The 21,434-nt window shown below is 36.9% G+C and overlaps 1 protein-coding gene across 1 annotated transcript in view; it reads left to right on the forward strand.

The window, feature by feature from the left end:
• CCDC171 (coiled-coil domain containing 171) overlaps positions 1-21,434 on the forward strand; it is a 356,794-nt gene that overhangs the window by 272,459 nt on the left and 62,901 nt on the right. The window contains exon 26 of the mRNA XM_027105900.1: positions 594-725. Within this exon, the coding sequence (XP_026961701.1) occupies positions 594-725 (132 nt within the window). The remainder of the gene's footprint in view (positions 1-593; positions 726-21,434) is intronic.

Below are 21,434 nucleotides of genomic sequence, written 5' to 3' on the forward strand. Positions count from 1 at the left end.
GACCAAGTTGGTTTATATGTATTTAATCATTAAGCCTCAAGTTTAATTTAGAGTAAAGAGGGCAAGCAGACCTCTTGCTGGTATATTTTTAAGCCTCCTTGTGTGTTGAGCATATTTGTTTTTACTCTAGAGTACATATTGAAGTTTTCTTTTCAAAGACTAGTACCTAATAACTATCTTGTTTAATATATATCAGTTAATACCAGTTAAATTAAACATGTTATTAAGAAAGTGAGAATAAATAGGAGATTGCTGTTTATTTTTGATTTTGTAGATGTTTTTTCCTTTCCTTTTTCTTCTGAGGGTGGAACAGTGAAAAAATAATTCAAAACCTCTTGATCAGAAGAGCTCCAGCGACTCTCCTTCCCTCCCTCATTTCAAGTAGGAGGATGCTTTTTCTTCTTAACATTCTCCCCCAGTACTCTGAATTAGAGATTTATTTGCAACGAAAAATCAATTAGTCCTAAATTTATTCATGGATTTCAGGTCCAGCGATCAATGCAAGTCCACTCAGTGGGCTCAAGGGGACCCAGTTCATCCCAGTTAATGTGTCTGAAGGGGAATTACCATTGATGCTATTTTTTTCCCTTTAGGTCAGAGATCAGATCTCGCTGTCACGGACTGCGGCAAGTAGGAATGACTTCACCCTGCAGCTACCCAGACTGCACCTGGAGACCTTTGCAATGGAGGGGCTCAAGGGCGGGCCAGAGGTTGTAGCGTGCCAGGTTAGAGTCTAAATTACATTGTTTGCTACCGAGACACGTAGAAAAAGAAATTGCACTAACTGCGGAGAATGGAAGCCTCCAAGTATTGTGACTAACTTGAAGAAGATGCAAATAATTTTTCCTCATTTTTCTTCTGTCATGTAACACTATATTTCACAAATAATTGTGTTTTTTTCTTTAAAGCCTAGAACTAACCAATTAAATAATCCAGAAAAGTTTTTTATTTTTTACCAAGGAAAAACGTGTGGTTTATAGCTAAGTACAGTATTAAAAGAACATACTTTTGGGCAGCAGAGGACAATAAGACGCTAGGCTGTTATCTCTTTAAGCTAGTCTGAATTTGTAACTCTTATTGTTTTACAAAAAATCACTTTAGATAAAATTATCAGGCGAGATATTTGATATTTTTCAGTGTTAATTCCAAAGTATATCCAGCATTTCTCAGGTGGCAATTTAATTTCAGCAAATCTAGAACCTAGCTGCACTTTGCATTGAAAAGTATCTTATACTTCAGTGTTTAGTTTTAATGAACTTTGTTATATGTGTCAGCTAGGTTATTTCATTTATAAAACTCAAAGCACCCAATCATAAAACCTCAAGTAACTTTAAAATAAACTTAATAAAGATATTTATTTTCAAAAACATATTTATTTTCAGATGCTGCAGCTAGCTTTCTATTCTAGGTTACTATTAGGTTATTGTGCTCATTTTTCTCCTTAGGGTTAAAAATATTTTTTAATCAGACAAAACAAAATTTAGTATGTATTTTATTCTCCCTTTAATGCCCAATTTCTTTATTAGAAAAATCTATCGACATTATGTGAACTATAGGGAGACTGGTAATTCAAAAGAGGTTGTCCTTGTTCAGTAGCACCCTAGATTTTTCAATGTATTTAAGAGAAAGATCTCTTAAAACTCAGTCCCTTTCACATTTTGAGGTTTAAGATAAACTTTTTTCATTCTTCAGTTTATGACCCTGTAAAATTTTAACTTCGTACAAAATTAATGTCAGTCCAAGTGGGGCTATGTTAATTTTTTCCTACATGCTCCATACCCTAATTTAATTTGTTATTAGTACTCAAATTAATGCTCAACAAAGAAAAAATGCTTGTTGTTTCTTTCATTAGATTGTCCACCAATATATCTAAAACATATGTAATTGTAAAACGAAGCATAAGGCATTTTTATTTTCATTTATAGGCTAGAATACTGTACCATTATTTAGTACAAGATTAAGATGTACATTTAAAATTTGATTATATTTAAGTACAATATGATTTGAGATTTTTCTAGTGGTTGTAAAGTAATCCTTTGCTTGGTTATCTTAATTCGGAATCTCACAGGGCTTAGTACTTGTCATAATTCACAAATAAAGACTTCCCCCAAACTCTAGATTGTGATGATTTGGAAAGAGACTGCTTCTTAGGAATGCCATTTTTTGAGGCAAAGCATGAACTCTATAGAGTTCTGACATCTGTGCATAACAAGAAGGAAATGGATGGGCTTGTATTTTAAACTACTATCTTTTCCAAGTTCTAATAAAAATAGTTATGTGGGTTGCCAGATACCTAAACACTTGGGTAAATTTTGTATTGACGTGCTGTAACATGCATTGTAGTTTAGTAATATATGTTTTGGTTTAGTATCCTGTGCAGAGAAGAGCACATATTTGAGCCCTAATAGTGTTTGATACACACACACACACACACACACACACACACACACACACACACACACACGGACACGGACACAATTGGTGATATGGAGTACTTTGAGAAGAAAGGCACTGTATTAATTGAAGTCCTTAATTATAACAATAACTATAATTATAATAATTATTATTATAAGTGCCATTTTAGTGAGCACTTACTGTGTAACAGGTATCATGCTTAGCTGTTTAAATAAATGATCTCAGTTAATTCTCACAATGGACCTGTCAGATAGATGGCATTATTTCCATTTTACAATTGAAAACAACAACTATGGCAGGTAACTCTCCTCAGATCGACAGCAAGTAAATGGTAAGGCCTAGAGTCTGAGTTTAAGTCTGGGTGTATTTGACTGCAAAGCCTGAACTGGTAAAATCTGACAGTAAAAATCTAGATGCCTGTGTTAAATGGTCAGAGTGAAACCTTTGAAATCTACAGTGGAGTTTTTCTTCCATTTACAAAGTATACATTATGCATCTGTGTATGATGTAGGTCATAGTTTATGCTGTATTGTAGACAAATTCACAGATACAAAATTGTGTTTCCATTTGACAGGCTAATATTATAGAACTCTACTTTTCACCTTTTCGCAGTTTGTAAATATATATATTTATGCTAAGTGTGGCTACATATTTAGGAATTCAGTATTTGTTTAGCTTTGTACTGTGTGCTGATGAAGCGGACTACTCAAAGCATGAACAGCTTTCGATTATGATGAGGGGAGGACCACTATGCAGGATGTGGTAGCGTCTGAATTATTTGGCCAACATATACAACCATCATTTAGAGCGGTAGGAGCTGAAGTTTTCCTAGACAGCCACTGTCTGTCTTTTCCAAAGGGGCAAGCTTTATTATAGGTATAATCCTTGATGGAAGGAAGACCAATGAGCGTGATTGAAAGTTGAAGAGGATGAGTGGATTACCTTATCTCTCTGTACCCAGAAGAGCATGTGACTGATACTCTTCTACAGGAGATAATTCAGTTCATCTAGTCTCTGCGATCTGCTAGCTTTTAACCCTGATTTCCTTATCTGCAACAAAGTGTAATGCTAACAATTTCTCGGGCTTGTAGTAAGTTTGAATGAGGCAATCCATGTAAAGCAGAGAGCACAGTGCCCAGCACAAAGAAAGCAGACAACGCATGGTGGCTCTTATTACTGCTGACCAGTATGGGAAACATTGTAAAGATGAAGTAAGCAACAGTAGCTTGATTTTATTACTTTTGAGGGGTGTGTGGGGGTGGTTTTGTTTTTAAAGAAATGGTTACTTAGAATCTTTTCTCTATATCTTTCCATTTGTTTCCTTCAGTCTTCCTTGTTTCTTCAAAAGCTTCACATAATTTTGATTAAGATCAACTGTAGCTCCCTATTTACTTTTCCTTGTTACTTGATGTTCCAGTGAGGCCATGTCGCCAATGTAACCCCTGTTTAAGCTCCTATGGCCAGTTTAGAACTATTATACCTGGGCTTTTATCTCCTAAATAACAGCATATTAGTCTACTAGGATACTGGAAAAAAATAAAACACCTAGATTAGACAAGTTAGCTTTAGCTGAAAAGCCCAGTACAGTGTGAATGCAGAGGACTTTGTAAGAAAAAATATTCTGCCCATACTTTATAAAGATACCTGTTACTCATCGTCTTATACTTTGAATTGTGTTTTTTCAATAATTATGATATGTGATGCTTTTACTATCTGGAAGATACCAGCAGGCATCCCATAAATGTTTGTGCCTCCATTCCCATTCAACAATAAACAACACAGAACAATATCAATATTGATATTATTGAGCGCTTATTCTGTACCAGTTACTGTGCTAAGCACCTTACATTTACTCTCTCATTTAATCCCTGCAACAACCCTATGAAAAAGAGGTGCTCTGCTTTTATCTATTTTACAAAGGAAGAAGCTGAAGTTTACTGAGATGAAGTAAATTGCTAAAGGTCACATATCCAGTGAGTAGGGTGACCGGTCCCTTCATTCTTTTTAATCATGCCTTTCTGCCTTTTGTAAACCATGGCATAGTGTTTTGTGTGTTGTGTGTGTGTGTGTGTGGTGTGTGTGTGTGTTTTAGGGTAGCTGAGAGGAAAAAAGAATAAAGGTAGGGTCTGTCTATAAAATACAATTTCGTTTGTGAGGAGATCATGGCGAGAATAGAAATCCAAAAGAGATTAATGGGGAAAGTTACTTAAACGGTGTATTTCAGCCTCTTCATCTATAAAATGAAAATAATAGAAGTTTCTAACTCAGTGTGACTATTGAATGGGTTAATCCACCTGAAGTGCTTAGAATAGTGACAGGTACATTGTAAACACTCACTATTTATCAGCTCTCTACTAACATGAAAGGTCGTGAGACCAGGAACTTGGTTTTGTTCACTGCTGCATCATCAGAGCTCAGAACCCTGCCTCACATAGAAGAGGCCCTCAGTATGTATGGGTGAATGAATACCTGATTTCAGACACTGGTCAAGATGCCTTAGGAAGCTGCTGTGCCTAAGTTGTGCACGCCTTTAAGAGACTTGGGATCAATTTTTTTTTTTAACTTCTAAACCCACTTCATTTAAAAGGAAAAGTCCCCCGAACCATCTCATAAAAGTGTTTAAGGCTTAGTGCACAATAACTATACCTCTGGAAATGTAGTATATTTTATAAATATATGTTTATAAACACTTCATTAGAAAGGCTTCATTGTGAAACCATTTATTTATGAAGATTTTAAACAAGAGTCTTTACCGTAAATCCAGTAATCCTTTAATCACCCATAACCTACCATGTTATTACAAAGTCCTTACTTGGTGTGGTTGTTTGTTATGTGCTATACCCGCAACTTTTGGGGTACCATGGTTTTTTACATTTAACTTACCTTCCAGGCATAGAAATTTCTTCCAGCTATTTTGTTGTATTTATAAAGTTAAATCATAAAAGAGCATCTTGAAGGGATTTTTTTTTTTTTTAATATAGAGAAGGAACAAATACCTTGTACCTAAGTACCTAAACTGTCAGGGAATAAAAATATCAAGAATCACTCTTAATAATTTTTCACATGTGTTCCCAGTTACACTGCTTAATGCAGCAGCCTTCTAATTGTTGTATAAGAAATGTCTTCATTTGGACATAGTTAGAAGTTAAAGAAATGTTAGGCAATTTTACTTGAAATCTTGTATTATGTAGATATTTTCTTCTTCAAGTTATTCCATCCCCATAAGTGAATTTTCAGATCTCTGATTATTTTTTAAAACATGAAAACTAGCCATTTTGAATGGAAATATTGCTAAATATGTAGAATACTAAATAGGTAAAAGTGCCCAGTTGTCCCTGAAAGACTAGATGACTTCTATTAGTTCTTTAGTTTCCTTTTTAAAGTATGGTTCTTTATTTTCTGATACTAAAAGAAAGTTTTACCTTCTTTTTATAGTTCAGGTCTTCCCTTATTTTCAGATGTCCATTCTCGCTGGGTTCCTAATTTACAGAGTTGTCAGGGTTTAGTCTAAGAGTCTCCATGGTGAAGTAAAGAGAATATATTTTGTGACAGCTGTATGTCTCATAGATATTCCTTTTCATTTATTTCTGGGTCCATGACTGTGCTTTGAATGTCTGACATTATTGGAAGTCTGACCTTTTTGGTAAGTGGGGTCATTTTTGTAAAAAGGTATCAAGAAGATTTTGGGGTTATCTAAAGTTGTTATCAATGAGTGTGCAATTCTCTTTAAATTCATAAATCAAAATATCTTTTAAATTACAAAACATAAAATGATTTTAGAATTCAGTTGTGGCATCAAAGAGCATGTTGAAATGCTACCTTCTTCAAAGGCTGGAAGGTGCTTCCCAGGGAAGACCTGTTTGTTAGGGGAAAACAATTAGCTGGAAAAATCATATAGTTCATCTGAGAATAAAGACATTTTGATGGAAAAAAGCCATCCTTTGTCTCATCTAGCTGCTTGACAGCTGTAATCTCCAGTTCCACAGAATAAAAATTGTGCCAATGAGGAATCTAAATGTCCAGGATTTGAGGCCCACCTCAAGGATGAATATAAGAATTAGTGCGTTTGTTTTCCATGTTGACACCAGGAAGAATAAATGGCACTTCCTGAAGTAATGTTGTTAGAGAAAATATTTTTGTTATTTGCTAGTTAAAATTTTAGAATTCTACTCTGAAGATTTGATAATACACAAGCAGACATTAACTTTCTTCAAAACTTGCTGGTACTAGAGCTGTGAGCAATGCTAAGTAAAACAATATAAAGAGAAGTAAGATGTTAATGTGTACAGAAGGACTAATTTTAGAGTGTGTTGCAAATTGGAACAACAGTGATTAAATAATAGCATAGTAGCATTTAAACATTGATTTATAGTCACTGTGAGTTACACTTTGTTGTCCCGAATCTGTATCTTCTCCTAAGGTTTCAGGACGTTTTAGTTTCCATTGACCAGGAAGACTTTGCTAGAAATTTAGCCTCGCCCATCAGTCGTTATTAGAGCAGTTCCGGTATTATCACCTAAGTCCTCTCACCCTCCCTGCCTCCCTTCCTCCTCCGTTCCCTTCCTCTGCCTATTTGATTTGCACTTTTTTTTTTTTTTTTTTTGGTGGTGATGGTGGTGGAGGAGGGCGTAGGGGGGCGCATCAAACAGAATTTTAGGGCAGGATCTTGAGAGTAAAAATGTAGAATTATGCTTTTTGGTCCAAATATTTTACCAGGTGATATATGCTACCATTATTTTCTTAATCCCCATATTTTATTTCAAAAGACTTGTTGTAAAAAAAAAAAACCCGTATTTGGACTTCCCTGGTGGCGCAGTGGTTGAGAGTCCGCCTGCCGATGCAGGGGACACGGGTTCGTGCCCCGGTCCGAGAAGATCCCACATGCCACGGAGCGGCTGGGTCCGTGAGCCATGGCCGCTGAGCCTGCGCATCTGGAGCCTGTGCTCTGCAACGGGAGAGGCCACAACGGCGAGAAGCCCGCGTACTGCAAACAAAACAAAACAAAACAAAACAAAAACCCGTATTTTTCTTTGTATCTGTCGTTAAAACATAATCTTGGGCATTAAGTGATAGCTAAGATTTCTAAAAAAGAAAAAAATCTGTTAAGGCTAGGAGTGCTAAAAAGTTTTTTTTTTAATGTTTACCTGATGGGACATTTTACATCTTGGATCATGGGTTTTATTTCAGGTTAGTGGTGGTCTGAAACAACAGTTTTGTTTTGTTTTTTCTCCTGTTGGGACTTTAATCTCTCTTTGCCTTTTGAAAATGACAGGATGACATATGAGGGCAAGGAAATGCATCTGTATAAAGCTTCTGCTATGCAGAATCTTATACTGAGGAATCTAGTGACTCCCTACTCCTTAACTCAGCTGAAAATATTCACGAATTATTCCCTGTGGGAGTGACCTGGCATCAGTGATCTGAACTGACACTAAGTAAAATCTGGTAGGAATTATTTTAAATAAAGTCTTTTTTCTCTAGTTTTTAAAAATCATTTCTTCCTTTGTTTATTATAAGGAAGAATAATTTGGAAGAAAATAAAGTCATAGCAGAGTCACTATCACAGAGGTTGAAGAAGTTATACAACTTTACCAGAAAGTAATAGGATTAGCCACAGAACAGATGGAATCCTTTACCCGTAGACACAAATTACACAGGTAACAGGAATTCTCATTATTTTATCCAGTTGTTATCTTGTCTTTTTCTCACGGGAAACAACATTGTCCTTTCTTGTGAAGGATGAATATGAATTATCATCCTTGTGGTGCTGAGTGCAACTGGAGTTTTATCCTAGAATCACTGTCTGTGAGCTTTCGGCCGTTAGTTCTTCTGGTGCATCACCTTGTCATCTGTAACATGAAGATGATGATACTTGCCCTGCTGCATCTTGGGGCAGTTGTGAGGATCACATGACATGGATGAAAAAACTTTGGAAATTAAACAGCACTAATAGGTAGTTTTTAAATTGTTTTCCTTTAACTGTTTGGCTTGTAAACATTCCTTCATCAGGTGTAGACTCGCTTAGTTTTCAATCTCAGGATGAGAGGTTTTTTCTTTTTTGACACCTTTATTGGGGTATAATTGCTTTACAATGGTGTGTTAGTTTCTGCTTTATAACAAAGTGAATCCGTTACACATATACATATGTTCCCATATCTCTTCCCTCTTGCATCTCCCTCCCTCCCACCCTCCCTATCCCACCCCTTCAGGCGGTCACAGAGCACCGAGCTGATCTCCCTGTGCTATGCGGCTGCTTCCCACTAGCTATCTACCTTACATTTGGTAGTGTATATATGTCCATGCCTCTCTCTCGCTTTGTCACAGCTCACCCTTCACCCTCCCCATATCCTCAAGTCCGTTCTCTAGTAGGTCTGTGTCTTTATTCCTGTCTTACCCCTAGGTTCTTCATGACATTTTTTTTCTTAAATTCCATATATATGTGTTAGCATATGGTATTTGTCTTTCTCTTTCTGACTTACTTCACTCTGTAGGACAGACTCTAGGTCCATCCACCTCACTACAAATATCTCAATTCTGTCTCTTTTTATGGCTGAGTAATATTCCATTGCATATATGTGCCACATCTTCTTTATCCATTCATCTGATGATGGACACTTAGGTTGCTTCCATGTCCTGGCTATTGTAAATAGAGCTACAATGAACATTGTGGTACATGACTCTTTTTGAATTATGGTTTTCTCAGGGTATATGCCCAGTAGTGGGATTGCTGGGTCATATGGTAGTTCTATTTTTAGTTTTTTAAGGAACCTCCATACTGTTCTCCATAGTGGCTGTACCAATTCACATTCCCACCAGCAGTGCAAGAGTGTTCCCTTTTCTCTACACCCTCTCCAGCATTTATTGTTTCTAGATTTTTTGATGATGGCCATTCTGACTGGTGTGACATGATATCTCATTGTAGTTTTGATTTGCATTTCTCTAATGATTAATGATGTTGAGCATTCTTTCATGTGTTTGTTGGCAGTCTGTATCTCTTCTTTGGAGAAATGTCTATTTAGGTCTTCTGCCCATTTTTGGATTGGATTGTTTGTTTTTTTGATATTGAGCTGCATGAGCTGCTTGTAAATTTTGGAAATTAATCCTTTGTCAGTTGCTTCGTTTGCAAATATTTTCTCCCATTCTGAGGGTTGTCTTTTGGTCTTGTTTATGGTTTCCTTTGCTGTGCAAAAGCTTTGAAGTTTCATTAGGTCCCATTTGTTTAGTTTTGTTTTTATTTCCATTTCTCTAGGAGGTGGGTCAAAAAGGATATTGCTGTGATTTATGTCATACAGTGTTCTGCCTATGTTTTCCTCTAAGAGTTTGATAGTTTCTGGCCTTACATTTAGGTCTTTAATCCATTTTGAGCTTATTTTCGTGTATGGTGTTAGGGAGTGATCTAATCTCATAGTTCTACATGTACCTGTCCAGTTTTCCCAGCACGACTTATTGAAGAGGCTGTCCTTTCTCCACTGTACATTCCTGCCTCCTTTATCAAAGATAAGGTGACCATATGTGCGTGGGTTTATCTCTGGGCTTTCTATCCTGTTCCATTGATCTATCTTTCTGTTTTTGTGCCAGTACCATACTGTCTTGATTACTGTAGCTTTGTAGTATAGTCTGAAGTCAGGGGCCTGATTCAGGATGAGATTTTTGCCCTTCTAAAAGAAAAGCAAGTAAATCAGATGATGGGGGAGTTGGCAACCATGAATCTGTGCAATTTTCTGAATGTCACTGAGTTTGCTGGAAACATTATGTTGATCAGAAGGGGAATTTGGAAGAGACAAAATAACTCTGTCTGCTGGGGAAAGAGGCAAGCAATGTAGTATTGGAGAAAGCCTATGTGGAGAGTCAGAATGCCTGGATTGAAGTCCCGGCTCTGTAATGTAACCACCTTGGCAGGTCACTCAACAGCCCTGAGCCCCCTATTTCCTCATCTTTAAAAGGAGGTGGTGAAGCCTGTCTTGCTTTCTTTCACTCACTGGGCTGTGGGGAGATCAGGTGAGATAATGTAATGTGGGGAGATCAAGAGAGGTAAGGTGCTTTTTATATTGTAAAATGCTAAATTAATATAAATTGTGTTGGACTGAACTGCAAACAGGCCTGTGTTTCAGGAAAAGTAACCTAAGTACGTTAAGGAATGTTTTAGTGTTTTGACTCTTGGAGACTTTTGGCTGATGACCTGTTTGATACAGGTTTCACTTTAGTAGCAACGTGTGCAATAAAAAGAACAAAATGTTCCACAACTCTAGTGTTTTCTTACAGCTCAGTATAAAGCCATTGCTAACACTTTGGTGAATGTCCACCATATACTTCTATTTGAATAATTATTTTTTAAAGTAATTCAAGCATTACTACTGTCTTCATATGTCCTTTTAACTCATTTTGTTGCCTTTATTTATACCATTTGTATTTTTTTTTTGGACTTTAAATTCCAACTCTGAAAAGGTGACAGTATTTGCCTGTATGTGAAATGTTTGAGACACACCTAGTTAAAGAAACAAAAGCACAAAATGTATGAAAGTACAGAGCATTTTATTTTTAGTTACAATTTTCAGTTCTAGGTAGCTCAAAGCAGAAAAGCTGCTGAATGATATGAACATCATTTCTTTGCCATTAATGTTAAGAGGCAAAAACTAAATCCCAAACTTGACCCTTTCTCTTTTTTTTTTTCTATTTTTGAAGCCTATTTAAGTATAACCCTACTCGATAATACCTTTTAATGCTTATTATTGAGAGAATGAAGCCTGTGAGCACTTGAACTTTCAAGGGCTACAACAGAATTGCTCTTCATTTTAGCTACTTGGGCAAAAAACAGTGTTTGATGGACTGCCAAGGTGAAGACCTGGGAAAGGAAGGGTTATCTACAAATTGAGTGAGTTTATTATGGCTTAGTGATTTGCTGATTGATTTCATTTGCTGTCAGTTAAGGCTCTCTTAATGTCAGTTTTCTTTGCATAATGCCTTGAAATAAAGACCAATGAAGTTCTTCAGATTGATGCCGCTTATATAAACTGACCCTGATTTGCCCTATTCTACATGACAATTTAAGTGACAGCATTTAGAGGAAAATACAGCAATGAATATGCAACTTAAGGATTAAGGGAAATGCAGTAAATCATTCATTCTAAAACTAGGTACAAAAGTAATTTCTTGTAATGATTCCACAGATGCCTTAAGCTTTATTAAACAGACTATTATCAGTCACAAGAGTGTATGTGTGTGTGTGGTGGAGGGCTGTGTAGGTAGAGACAGACAGACAGAGGGACAGAAAGAGACAGAGGATTGAATTGAAAAAGAGAACTAAAAGTGATGTTAAATCTTTTCAAATTATAGTAAATCTTCCTCTCCCCACTTACTTAAACTTGGAGTTGTCAGAATCATGGTTTAAAAAATATTTTATCTGAGGTTGTATAAGTGCTGTATATTAAGTCACCAATGAAACATAGGGTAATTTTGAAGCTTTAAATGCTTTTCAGTTTCAGAGCCTTCTAGTAAAGTGCTAGTAGCTTCTTTTTTTTCTTTCAATGGCCAAAAATTTCATAGTGCTGATTAAAAAGAGGTGTAACTTTTGTGGGGAAGACTAACTTAAGAAGTAACTCGCTGAGGAAACTGTGAAATACTAATATCTTAATATGTCTTCCGAGTGAGGGCTATTTCACCCCACAGACCCCAGGTAGATTTTCTCTGTGGAGTGTATGACATTGCTTCTGTGTTGCAGAGCAATATTTTTGTCCGGAGTATATTTTATAATGCATATTAATCACAATGAACCTGACTTGGTATAACTTCATTAGGATTAAAAGGGCAACATAGGAAACAGAGCACTAAGGTGCAGAAAGCTCCTGGGTTCTGTGCCAGTGGTAGGAGGTTTAGCAAAGCGGCATATCATAAGCCTAAGTGCTATCTGTGACATATTTAAAAGAGGCCCACGTTGTATATTTGCAAATAAGGCTTAAAAAAGTCCTCAAACCTTAGGTCTTTGGTTGAATGATTATCTGGGAGAATGATTTACCTACAACATGTAAAATTGAGAAGAAGAAACTCCATGTTTTTAATCCTTCTAAAATTGAGAAGAAAATCATGATTAAAATAAAATATGCAGCTTCACCTTGTATATTTATTAAGTTATATCATGGGAAAAAATAGAAAAAAAGAATATGAGACACTTAGCATGGGGACTTACACAAAGCCCTCAAAAGATAGCAGTTAAGATTATTACTACTGAGACAGTGTGTGTGAGTTGAGGAATGTTATGATTCTTCATCAGTGAGAAGGGATTCTTTGAAAGTTTTGAGTGTCTCACGTTATTACCAGGTTTTTGATTACAGCACATGAAGAGGTTAAATGACTTCTTTTTAGCACTGAGTGGTAGGTAGCAATAAAATGCTCTGAAAACTGGTAACTCGGAGGCAAAACTTGACCTGAACTAATTTTGTGACAAAGCCTGGGAAGAGCTGTGGCTCAGCTTATCCCCCTCAGTGTGATCATTCCAAGGTTTTGCTGTAGAATGTATTTGATTAGACTGTGTTGCCCCACATCCCAACTAGAGTGTTAATATACAGTGTATGCTCCATATTTCCAAAATCCGAAAAATCCCGAGCTCCAAAACACATCTCGTTCTGAGGTTTCAGATTGGGATTGTGGGAACTGTATCAACGTTATAAAACATTTTCCCACCAAAATAACACATATTACTGCTTCAATGCAAGACTTGTGTTTTTCTTATAGTGAGGCACATTCAGCCTGTGGCGTGTATTCTTCAGTGAAATTTGAATTTAATACCTAGTATCTCGTGCTTTATGTTTTGAGCCTTAAAGGAATCATGTGTAGTTTGTGCCCCCTAAAAACTCAGGGACTTCAACAATTGTGTTATTATAGGCTAATCAGATATGGCTCTAATAGGCTTTACTTTGCTCGAGTCTGATCATGTTTGGAAACTAAAGGCACGTTTCAATTCCATGTGCGTAGGAGTCTCCTGAGACATTCTTTCAAGGCCCCTTCCTTTTTATATTCTGAAAGCGGAATGGATGAAATTCCTGGTCACATAAACTGCTTATCTTTTCTTGCATATCCTTCTAATTTGTTCCCACTGGGTAAGGTAATGCAGACTCTTGAAGGGTCTGAAGAAACCGGCTTTCCTAGGCACACTCTAGGTAAGGAGAGCAAGGTAACTGGGAGCGAGGAGTCTTAGCAACCAGGATGGCCTTTGTTGTTTTGTTTTTTAATCTATTTATTTATATATTTATGGCTGCATTGGGTCTTCATTGCTGCGCGCGGGCTTTCCCTAGTTGCGGCGAGCGGGGGCTGCTCTTCATTGCGGTGCACGGGCTTCTCATTGTGGTGGCTTCTCTTGTTGTGGAGCATGGGCTCTAGGCGCGCGGGCTTCAGTACTTGTGGGATGTGGGCTCAGTAGTTGTGGCTCATGGGCTTAGTTGCTCCACAGAATGCGTGATCTTCCCAGACCGGGGCTTGAACCCGTGTCCCCTGCATTGGCAGGTGGATTCTTAACCACTGCGCCATCAGGGAAGCCCCAGGGTGGCCTTTGAGTCAAAGTTATCTAGTTATTCTAGAGGGAAAATGGAAATATCATTTGAGGGTATTTATTGATTTATTGGATTGGTTATAGCTTCATTTTTTCCAGTTTTATTGAGATATAATTGACATACAGCACCGTATAAGTTTAAGGTGTACAGCATAATTTGACTTACATGTAGTGTTGTGAAACGATTGCAGCAATTAGTTTAGTTAACATCCATCATCTCATATACAAAAAAAGAAAAAGAAAAAAAAAGTTTTTCTCCTTGTGATGAGAACTTTGGGTTTATGCTCTTGACAACTTTCAAATCTACCACACAGCAATGTAAACTATAGTCATCATGTTGTACATTACATCCCTAGAACTTATTTATGTTACACCTGGAAGTTTGTATCTTTTGACCACCCTACCTTCATCTAGTCCCCTCTCTCCTCACCTCCTCCCTCTGGTAACCATAAATCTGATCTCTTTTTTCCTGAGTTTTTTAAAAAATTCCTCATTTAAGTGAGATCAGACAGTATTTGTGTTTCTCTGTCTGACTTATTTCACTTAGCACATTACCCTCAAGGTCCATCCATGTTGTCACAAATGGCAGGAGTTTCTTTTTGCTTTTGTAATGGCTGATATATATATATATATATATATATATATATATATATATATATATATATATATTTATTTATTTATTTATTTATTTATTTATTTATTTATTTATACACACACACACACACACACACATATATACATATATATAAAGACTTCTTTATCCATATATCTGTTGATCAGCACTTAGGTTGTTTTCATGTCTTGGCTATTGTAAATAATGCTGCTGTGAACATAGGGGTGCAGATATCTCTTTGACATAGTGCTTTTGTTTCGGATATGGTCCCAGAAGTGTAATTGCTGGATCATTTTTCATTTTGGGGGGAACCTTTATACTGTTTTCCATAGTTGCTGTACCAATTTACAATCCCACTAATAGTGCACAAGGGTTTCCTTTTCTCCACACCCTCACCAGCATTTGCTATCTTTTATCTTTTTGATTTGATTATAACTGTTCTAGAAGGTGTGAGGTGATACCTTATTGTGGCTTTGATTCGCACTTCCCTCTTTTTTTTTCTTTTTCTTTTTTTTTTTTTTTTGCGGTACGTGGGCCTCTCACTGTTGTGGCCTCTCCCGTTGCGGAGCACAGGCTCTGGACGCGCAGGCTCAGCCGCCATGGCTCATGGGCCCAGCCGCTCCGCGGCATGTGGGATCTTCCCGGACCGGGGCACGAACCCGTGTCCCCTGCATCGGCAGGCGGACTCTCAACCACTGCACCACCAGGGAAGCCCACACTTCCCTCTTGACTAGTGATATTGAGTACCTTTTCATGTGCCTGTTGGCCATTTGTATGTGTTTTTGGAAAAATTCTATTCAGATCCTTTGCCTGTTTTTCATTGGAATATTTATTTTTATGCTACTGAGTTGTATGAGTTCTTTATATATTTTTGAGAGTATTTAGAGACCAACTCAAACCAGTAAATTGGCTTTAAACAATAAGATGGTCAGCTCTTTTAATCATATAGATTTGGGTATGGCTGACATCATCCAATGATGTATTGAGCACCTGCCAAGAACAAGGCATTGTGCTGTGCTCTGGGATACAGGGGTGACTCAAAAATCTTTCTAGAGGGAATATGAAATTTGAGATTGAAATGAGAGGGAAAAAATGATTGCTGTAGGAGAGACATAGATAAAGTACCATAGCCTGCGCTTTAGAGGAGAGTGAAATTCGTTCTTGCTGGGAAGATTAGGAGAGGCTTCATAGAGGAGGTGACATTTGAGTGGGCCTTGAAGATTATGCAGTTAAAAATCCCCTTTCATGTAAAATGTTACTGTCAGGAAATACAGATGGGAAATATCTGGAGTTTGAGCCTGAGCTGCTCGGTAGCTCTGCAGCAGTGACATCTATGGGATTGTCTCCTCTGCAAACAAGGGTAGAACTAAATGATTGGTAGGATTCTTTTCAGTTAATTAAGCTCAGTGGTATTGTGAAAAAATTATGATCTCCGCTGGATTTCTTATTGTTTGTTCCTTCATAATGTACAAAAAATAAATTCATTGATTTAGTTGAAATCAAAAAGCACCTTAGAACCAATTTGTCCTTAAAACAATATAGTAACTATTTTTTCGGAGTGATGTAGTTTAATATACTTCAATGAATTTTGTCATAGAATAGAAATTTTAGGAGTTATTCAAGGATGATAACCCTGACTGAAGCATGTAGATTCCCAAACCAATTTGATATATATCAGAATCAGAATGGGATCATGGTAATAAAAGATTAGCTCTTAATAAAGAGCTCATAAAATTTTTTCTCTCTCTCTTTACTGATTGCTTTTCTTTAGGTATATTGAAAATTGTTCATATTGCATTTAATTAAACCACAAACAAGTGCATTAAATTCTTATAATTCCAACTAAATGGCTTTTTAGCATCTTCGTACAAATTGATGTAAAGACACTAATGGATGTCCTCTGCTGAGATTCATAAAGCTAACAGTTTTATGTGAAAGGAGGAAAGATGAGTGTCCAACATTGTGTGTGTGTATGTGTGTTAACACATTTACTCTTTATCAGTAGCTTAGATCAAGTGCACTTTCTGGAAGCTGTTGGTTTTGAGATAATGGATTGGGCAGTTTTTCTTTGGTCGTGAGCAACTAGCTCTCAGCCCTGTAAGTAATTTATTTCTATAACTTTTCTTTTTGTATTAACACCACTCCTTAAAAAAATTGCATACTGAACCCACAAAAGATCAAAATTAGGGTGTGGTGTTTTTGTTTGTTTGTTTGTTTTTTTTGCGGTACGCGGGCCTCTCACTGTTGTGGCCTCTCTCGTTGCGGAGCACAGGCTCCTGACGCACAGGCCCAGTGGCCATGGCTCACGGGCCCAGCCGCTCTGCGGCATGTGAGATCTTCCCGGACCGGGGTACGAACCCGTGTCCCCTGCATCGGCAGGCGGACTCAACCACTGCGCCACCAGGGAAGCCCTAGGATGTGTTTTTGTTATACTGCTCAAATTTGATTAAAGCAGTTGGATCTTTATAGGTTGACTATGGAACAGACAAATGGGGAGTGCTGGTTATCACTTTAGTCTCCAAAAAGTTTCAACCAGAGAGAGATTATTGGAATATAAGTTGCCCCTTGTTAAGCTCCAAATAGCTTTGAATTTGGGTAAATAGGCACTCTCAATATTGTCCACATTATTACAGAAATTGAAGGTCTCACTAACTCTAAAATGAAGAACCATACCATCTTACATGTAGTTAATTCAGTCAGTCTTAACAACTAAGTATGGAATTCCTGCTCTGTATCCAGCCCTGTGCTTGACAGATGACTGAAATGACAGAGGATGAATGTGCATTCAGGGAGGAAGAGTTTAAAAATAAAGAACCCCAAATGTTAGTTCCTAATACAAGAGGAACAAAACAAGCACTAACACAGGGACTGTCAAGGGCCAACATGCAGGCTATGAGCCTTTGTAGAGTGTGAAGATTGGGAAAGGGCCTGAATGTATCACTAACCTTGTTTTACATCCTCCTCAAAAACAGTGTTTTAAACAAGAAGAGTTCTGTCTTTTTGGAGGAGATAATTTCCTCTATTAGTGTTTTATCCACTCAGTTTCAGTATGAAATTTTAAAATGTATTATTGCCCCAACTTAACAAATGGGAATCAGTCCTTGCCTCCTCTCTTCACATACAGCTGAATGGCTTCCCATCACCCTTAAAATAAACTCCGTCTCATGTTGCCCTTGGGCTCTTCACGACTTGGGCCTGACTCTGCAACTTCCATCTCCCATTGGTCTCTGCCTCACTCACTGAGTCTATAGCAAAGAATGTGTAGCAATACTGGCCTTTTTGCTATAACTGAACACAGCAGGCACAGTCCCATTTTGGAGGCCTTGTGCTTGCTGGTCCCTTTACTTGGTGTGCCTCACACCAGATCTTCATGAGGCTCAGTCCTTCACTTCATTCATGGTTTTGTTTCAATGTCATCTCATGGACGCCTTCTCTCATCACTAACTAGACTAGCCTCCCTTCCCCCTTCACACTTTATAGCCCTGACCCTGCTTTATTTTCCTCCATAGCACATGACCTAATGTATTTGTCTGTTATCCTCCCCTAACTAGAATGTAAGACCCATGATAGCAGGGCTTGGTCTTTAGCACTGTATTTTCAGCACCTGCAACATAATAGGTGCTCAATAATATTTGTTGAATACATTAACTAATGAACTGCAGTTTTCTCTATTGTGGGCTTTTTAAGAGGCAGAGCTGTGTGCTTATAAAAGAAAGGAGCAAGGAGCCTGGAATCAGATGAACTCCTGATTTTCAGTTGTGCCACTTGTTAGCAATGTGCCCTTAAGAAAGTTATTTATGGACTCTGAACATCAGTAGTTTTATATGTAAAATTGTGCTAAGTAATTCCTGTTTTGCAAGGACAGTGTAAAGATTAGAGATTATGCATGTTTGCCACAGAAAACAGACCATGCTCAGGTTTTCATATACTTTATTTAATATAGCAAGAAAATGCCCTTTTTTTTCATGAGGAGTCTAAATTATCCTGCAAAGGTGTATCTGTTACTTGATAAGAATTAGAGAATAGTCAAAGTAACAGTGATCTCCAAGGAATATACTCTTAGTTATCAAAAGTTTATATAGACATTTCCACATATCAGTGCCAGATGTTATGGTTTTAACATTTGGACAAAGCCAGACTTCCTGAATTCCAGCTCACGCCATTACATTAAATCAAAATATTCCTTTTTACACTCATACCATACTAAGTCTTATCTATATGTGAATAGAATCTAAAGCAGGCTAATAAATCTCCATGGTAAAACTCACAATGATGTCAAGACATAGTAGGTTCCCAAGAAATGGTAACTATAATAATATATATATATTTTTTCTGATGGAGAGCTAAAGTAGTGAAGTTAAGTTTCTTCATGGTTTCCTATGACCCACAATTATTTCTGTGTTACTCACTAACTAAACTATTCTCAGTTTGTCAGGCCTTGTTTTGCAACACATTAATAAATTCTATTATTTACCTATATAATGAGCATTTTGTATATTACTTAAAATTTTAAGTCTCTAAGGTAAGGGAATTTATTATTGCTACTACTATTATAGTCATTATTATTATTATATTATGGACATATATATTATTATATGTCCATATGCAGTAGTTTCCAAGTGGAACTTTATTTCGTTCTCCGATTATTTTGATGATCTCTTTTTCATATTCTTATAGGAAACCAACATGTCATTTCTTATCCTTTTGGTCTTTCTTTACATTAACTTTTAGCGTAATAAGAGTAGTAATCACCATCAATCTAGATGCTACATTTAGCCTCAAATTGGCCTTAATTCAATTTGGGTTGGAAATAAAATATTTGAAAAAAAATTGGTCTTGTTTTTGGCACATTTAAGTTGTATATGCCATGGTTGAGTGGAGGCCAGAAAAGAAGTTGAGAGTCTAAACACGATACAAAGAAAACATCATTTAAAAAAATCTGCTGCAAAAGTATTCTGCAACTCTGCTGAATATGGTTTCCCATGAGGCTCCTTCTCATACCTGAAAAGCTACAATATTTACACCCTTCAAAGTGGTGCCAGTAAAAATTTTGAGTGTTGGGGTAAGTCAAGTCCAGGGCCCTTTCAAATGGTGCAAAGGAAAAAATGAACTTTGATTCTCTTTTTCTCATATAAAATAACACCAACAAAAACATACCTGAACTATATTCAACACCACATTAAGTCAATTTATGCTGTTTGTCTTTAGTTGTGCTTGACTTAAGGAGGTTGTGCATTTGCAAAAAAAATTTTTTTCTTCTATTTAATTACTTGACGCATTTACTATCCTTATCATTGTCACCATCATCACTAGAAAGCATTTCAGTATCTGTGTGCATATTACATTAAGTATCTAGTTACACGTGATTTTAACCATTCCCTCTACTAAATAAATAGGAGTACACAATCTTAAGTGGGTATCAGTGCCCCAGACCAGTCTCTAAAGGAAACATAGTAATTCCAGTATACGCACACAAACCCCTAGCACATTGACGGTCAAAAGTAGGCTCCCCAGGAATGAGAAAACATCTTGTATGAGACAGAGGGGGAAGAAAATCAGGTTTACCAAAATTCTAGTTTCTACATAAAGGAAAGGTCATTTTTCTGCCAGGAAGATTTTCAGATATGGCAAGATAAAGGCCTCCCCCAGTCTTAGTACGAAAAATGAAAATATAATTCCTTGGAATCCCTTCCCTTCTGTACATATACCTAATATGCCTAGATCTCATTCAGAATGAGAATTTGAGTCCTGAGCTGATCCTGTGTGGGTGGGATTTGGGATATCACTGTCTTATTTTGCTTGTAAAGTCCTTTACTGATGTTATTGAATCCTTAAGTCAGGCTGCTGAGAGATGCACAGCACATTGTCATTTTATGTATATAAGTCAACTAAACTCACTAGAAGTTGTTTTCCAAATTTTCTCTTTTTTTCAAAGTAATCTTCTATTGTGTGGGTAATAGGAAAGTTGCCATAATTTTTAATCTTAATTATTTTCTCATTAAAATAATCCCACAACCTTCTTTCATATTACATTTTTCTAGAATCAAAAGATGCTTTGGAGGAAGTGTAGAAATTATGTGACATATTTGGATAGTATAGAGATTCATTAATTTGTTAGAAATGTTTATTGAACTCATTCTACAGAATGAATGAAGTCCCCAAGAAAATATCATCTGAAGTTCTTTTGCTTGAAATAAATATTTCCATTACATAAGCAAAAATTGGTAGCTCAGAGTCAATGTAGTATAATAATTATTAATGAGTTTGAGATCTTTGAAAATCTTGGTTTCATAGCAAAATTCAAGAGGGCTTTGCTTTTGTACCCTTTTCAGTCAGTAGAGGAGAAAACATGAATTAAATTGACAAAAATGAGTGTTGTGATAGACTATCTGCATAATTTTGTGAAACTTGGAAAGCCTAGATTAATTCTGCTGATTTCACTGAGAAACTTTGTATGATAGATAGCCAAAACAAACAAAGCAAAAAAAACCACTAAACCAGTCCAAAGCAAACTGGAAAGCTTGCAACACATGGGATAAGCATGGGCTTTTCAATTAGACAGACATGGATTCGAAACCTAGTTCCTTTCTTTATTAGCTAGGGGACCTTGCATAATGTACTTAGCATCGCTGAGCCTTAGTTTCTTGTTCTATAAAATAGAGATGATATGAGTCCTACAGGATTATTGCCAGAATTGGAAAAATATGCAAAACTCATAATGTGGTGTCTGGCACATAGTAATTGTTGTTGTTAAAACTGGGGTTCTGGTAAGCCTTGGAGAATGGGACTCTAGAGGAAGTGAGAGCACCTTGGGCAAAGATTTGGTCAAGCCTAGGCTTTACTGACTCCCATACATTCCAACGC

The sequence above is a fragment of the Aethalodelphis obliquidens genome, unplaced genomic scaffold (genome assembly GCF_003676395.1).
Source record: "Aethalodelphis obliquidens isolate GAN/ISIS:26980383/991018 unplaced genomic scaffold, ASM367639v1 scaffold7, whole genome shotgun sequence".
NCBI classification, from domain to species: domain Eukaryota; kingdom Metazoa; phylum Chordata; class Mammalia; order Artiodactyla; family Delphinidae; genus Aethalodelphis; species Aethalodelphis obliquidens.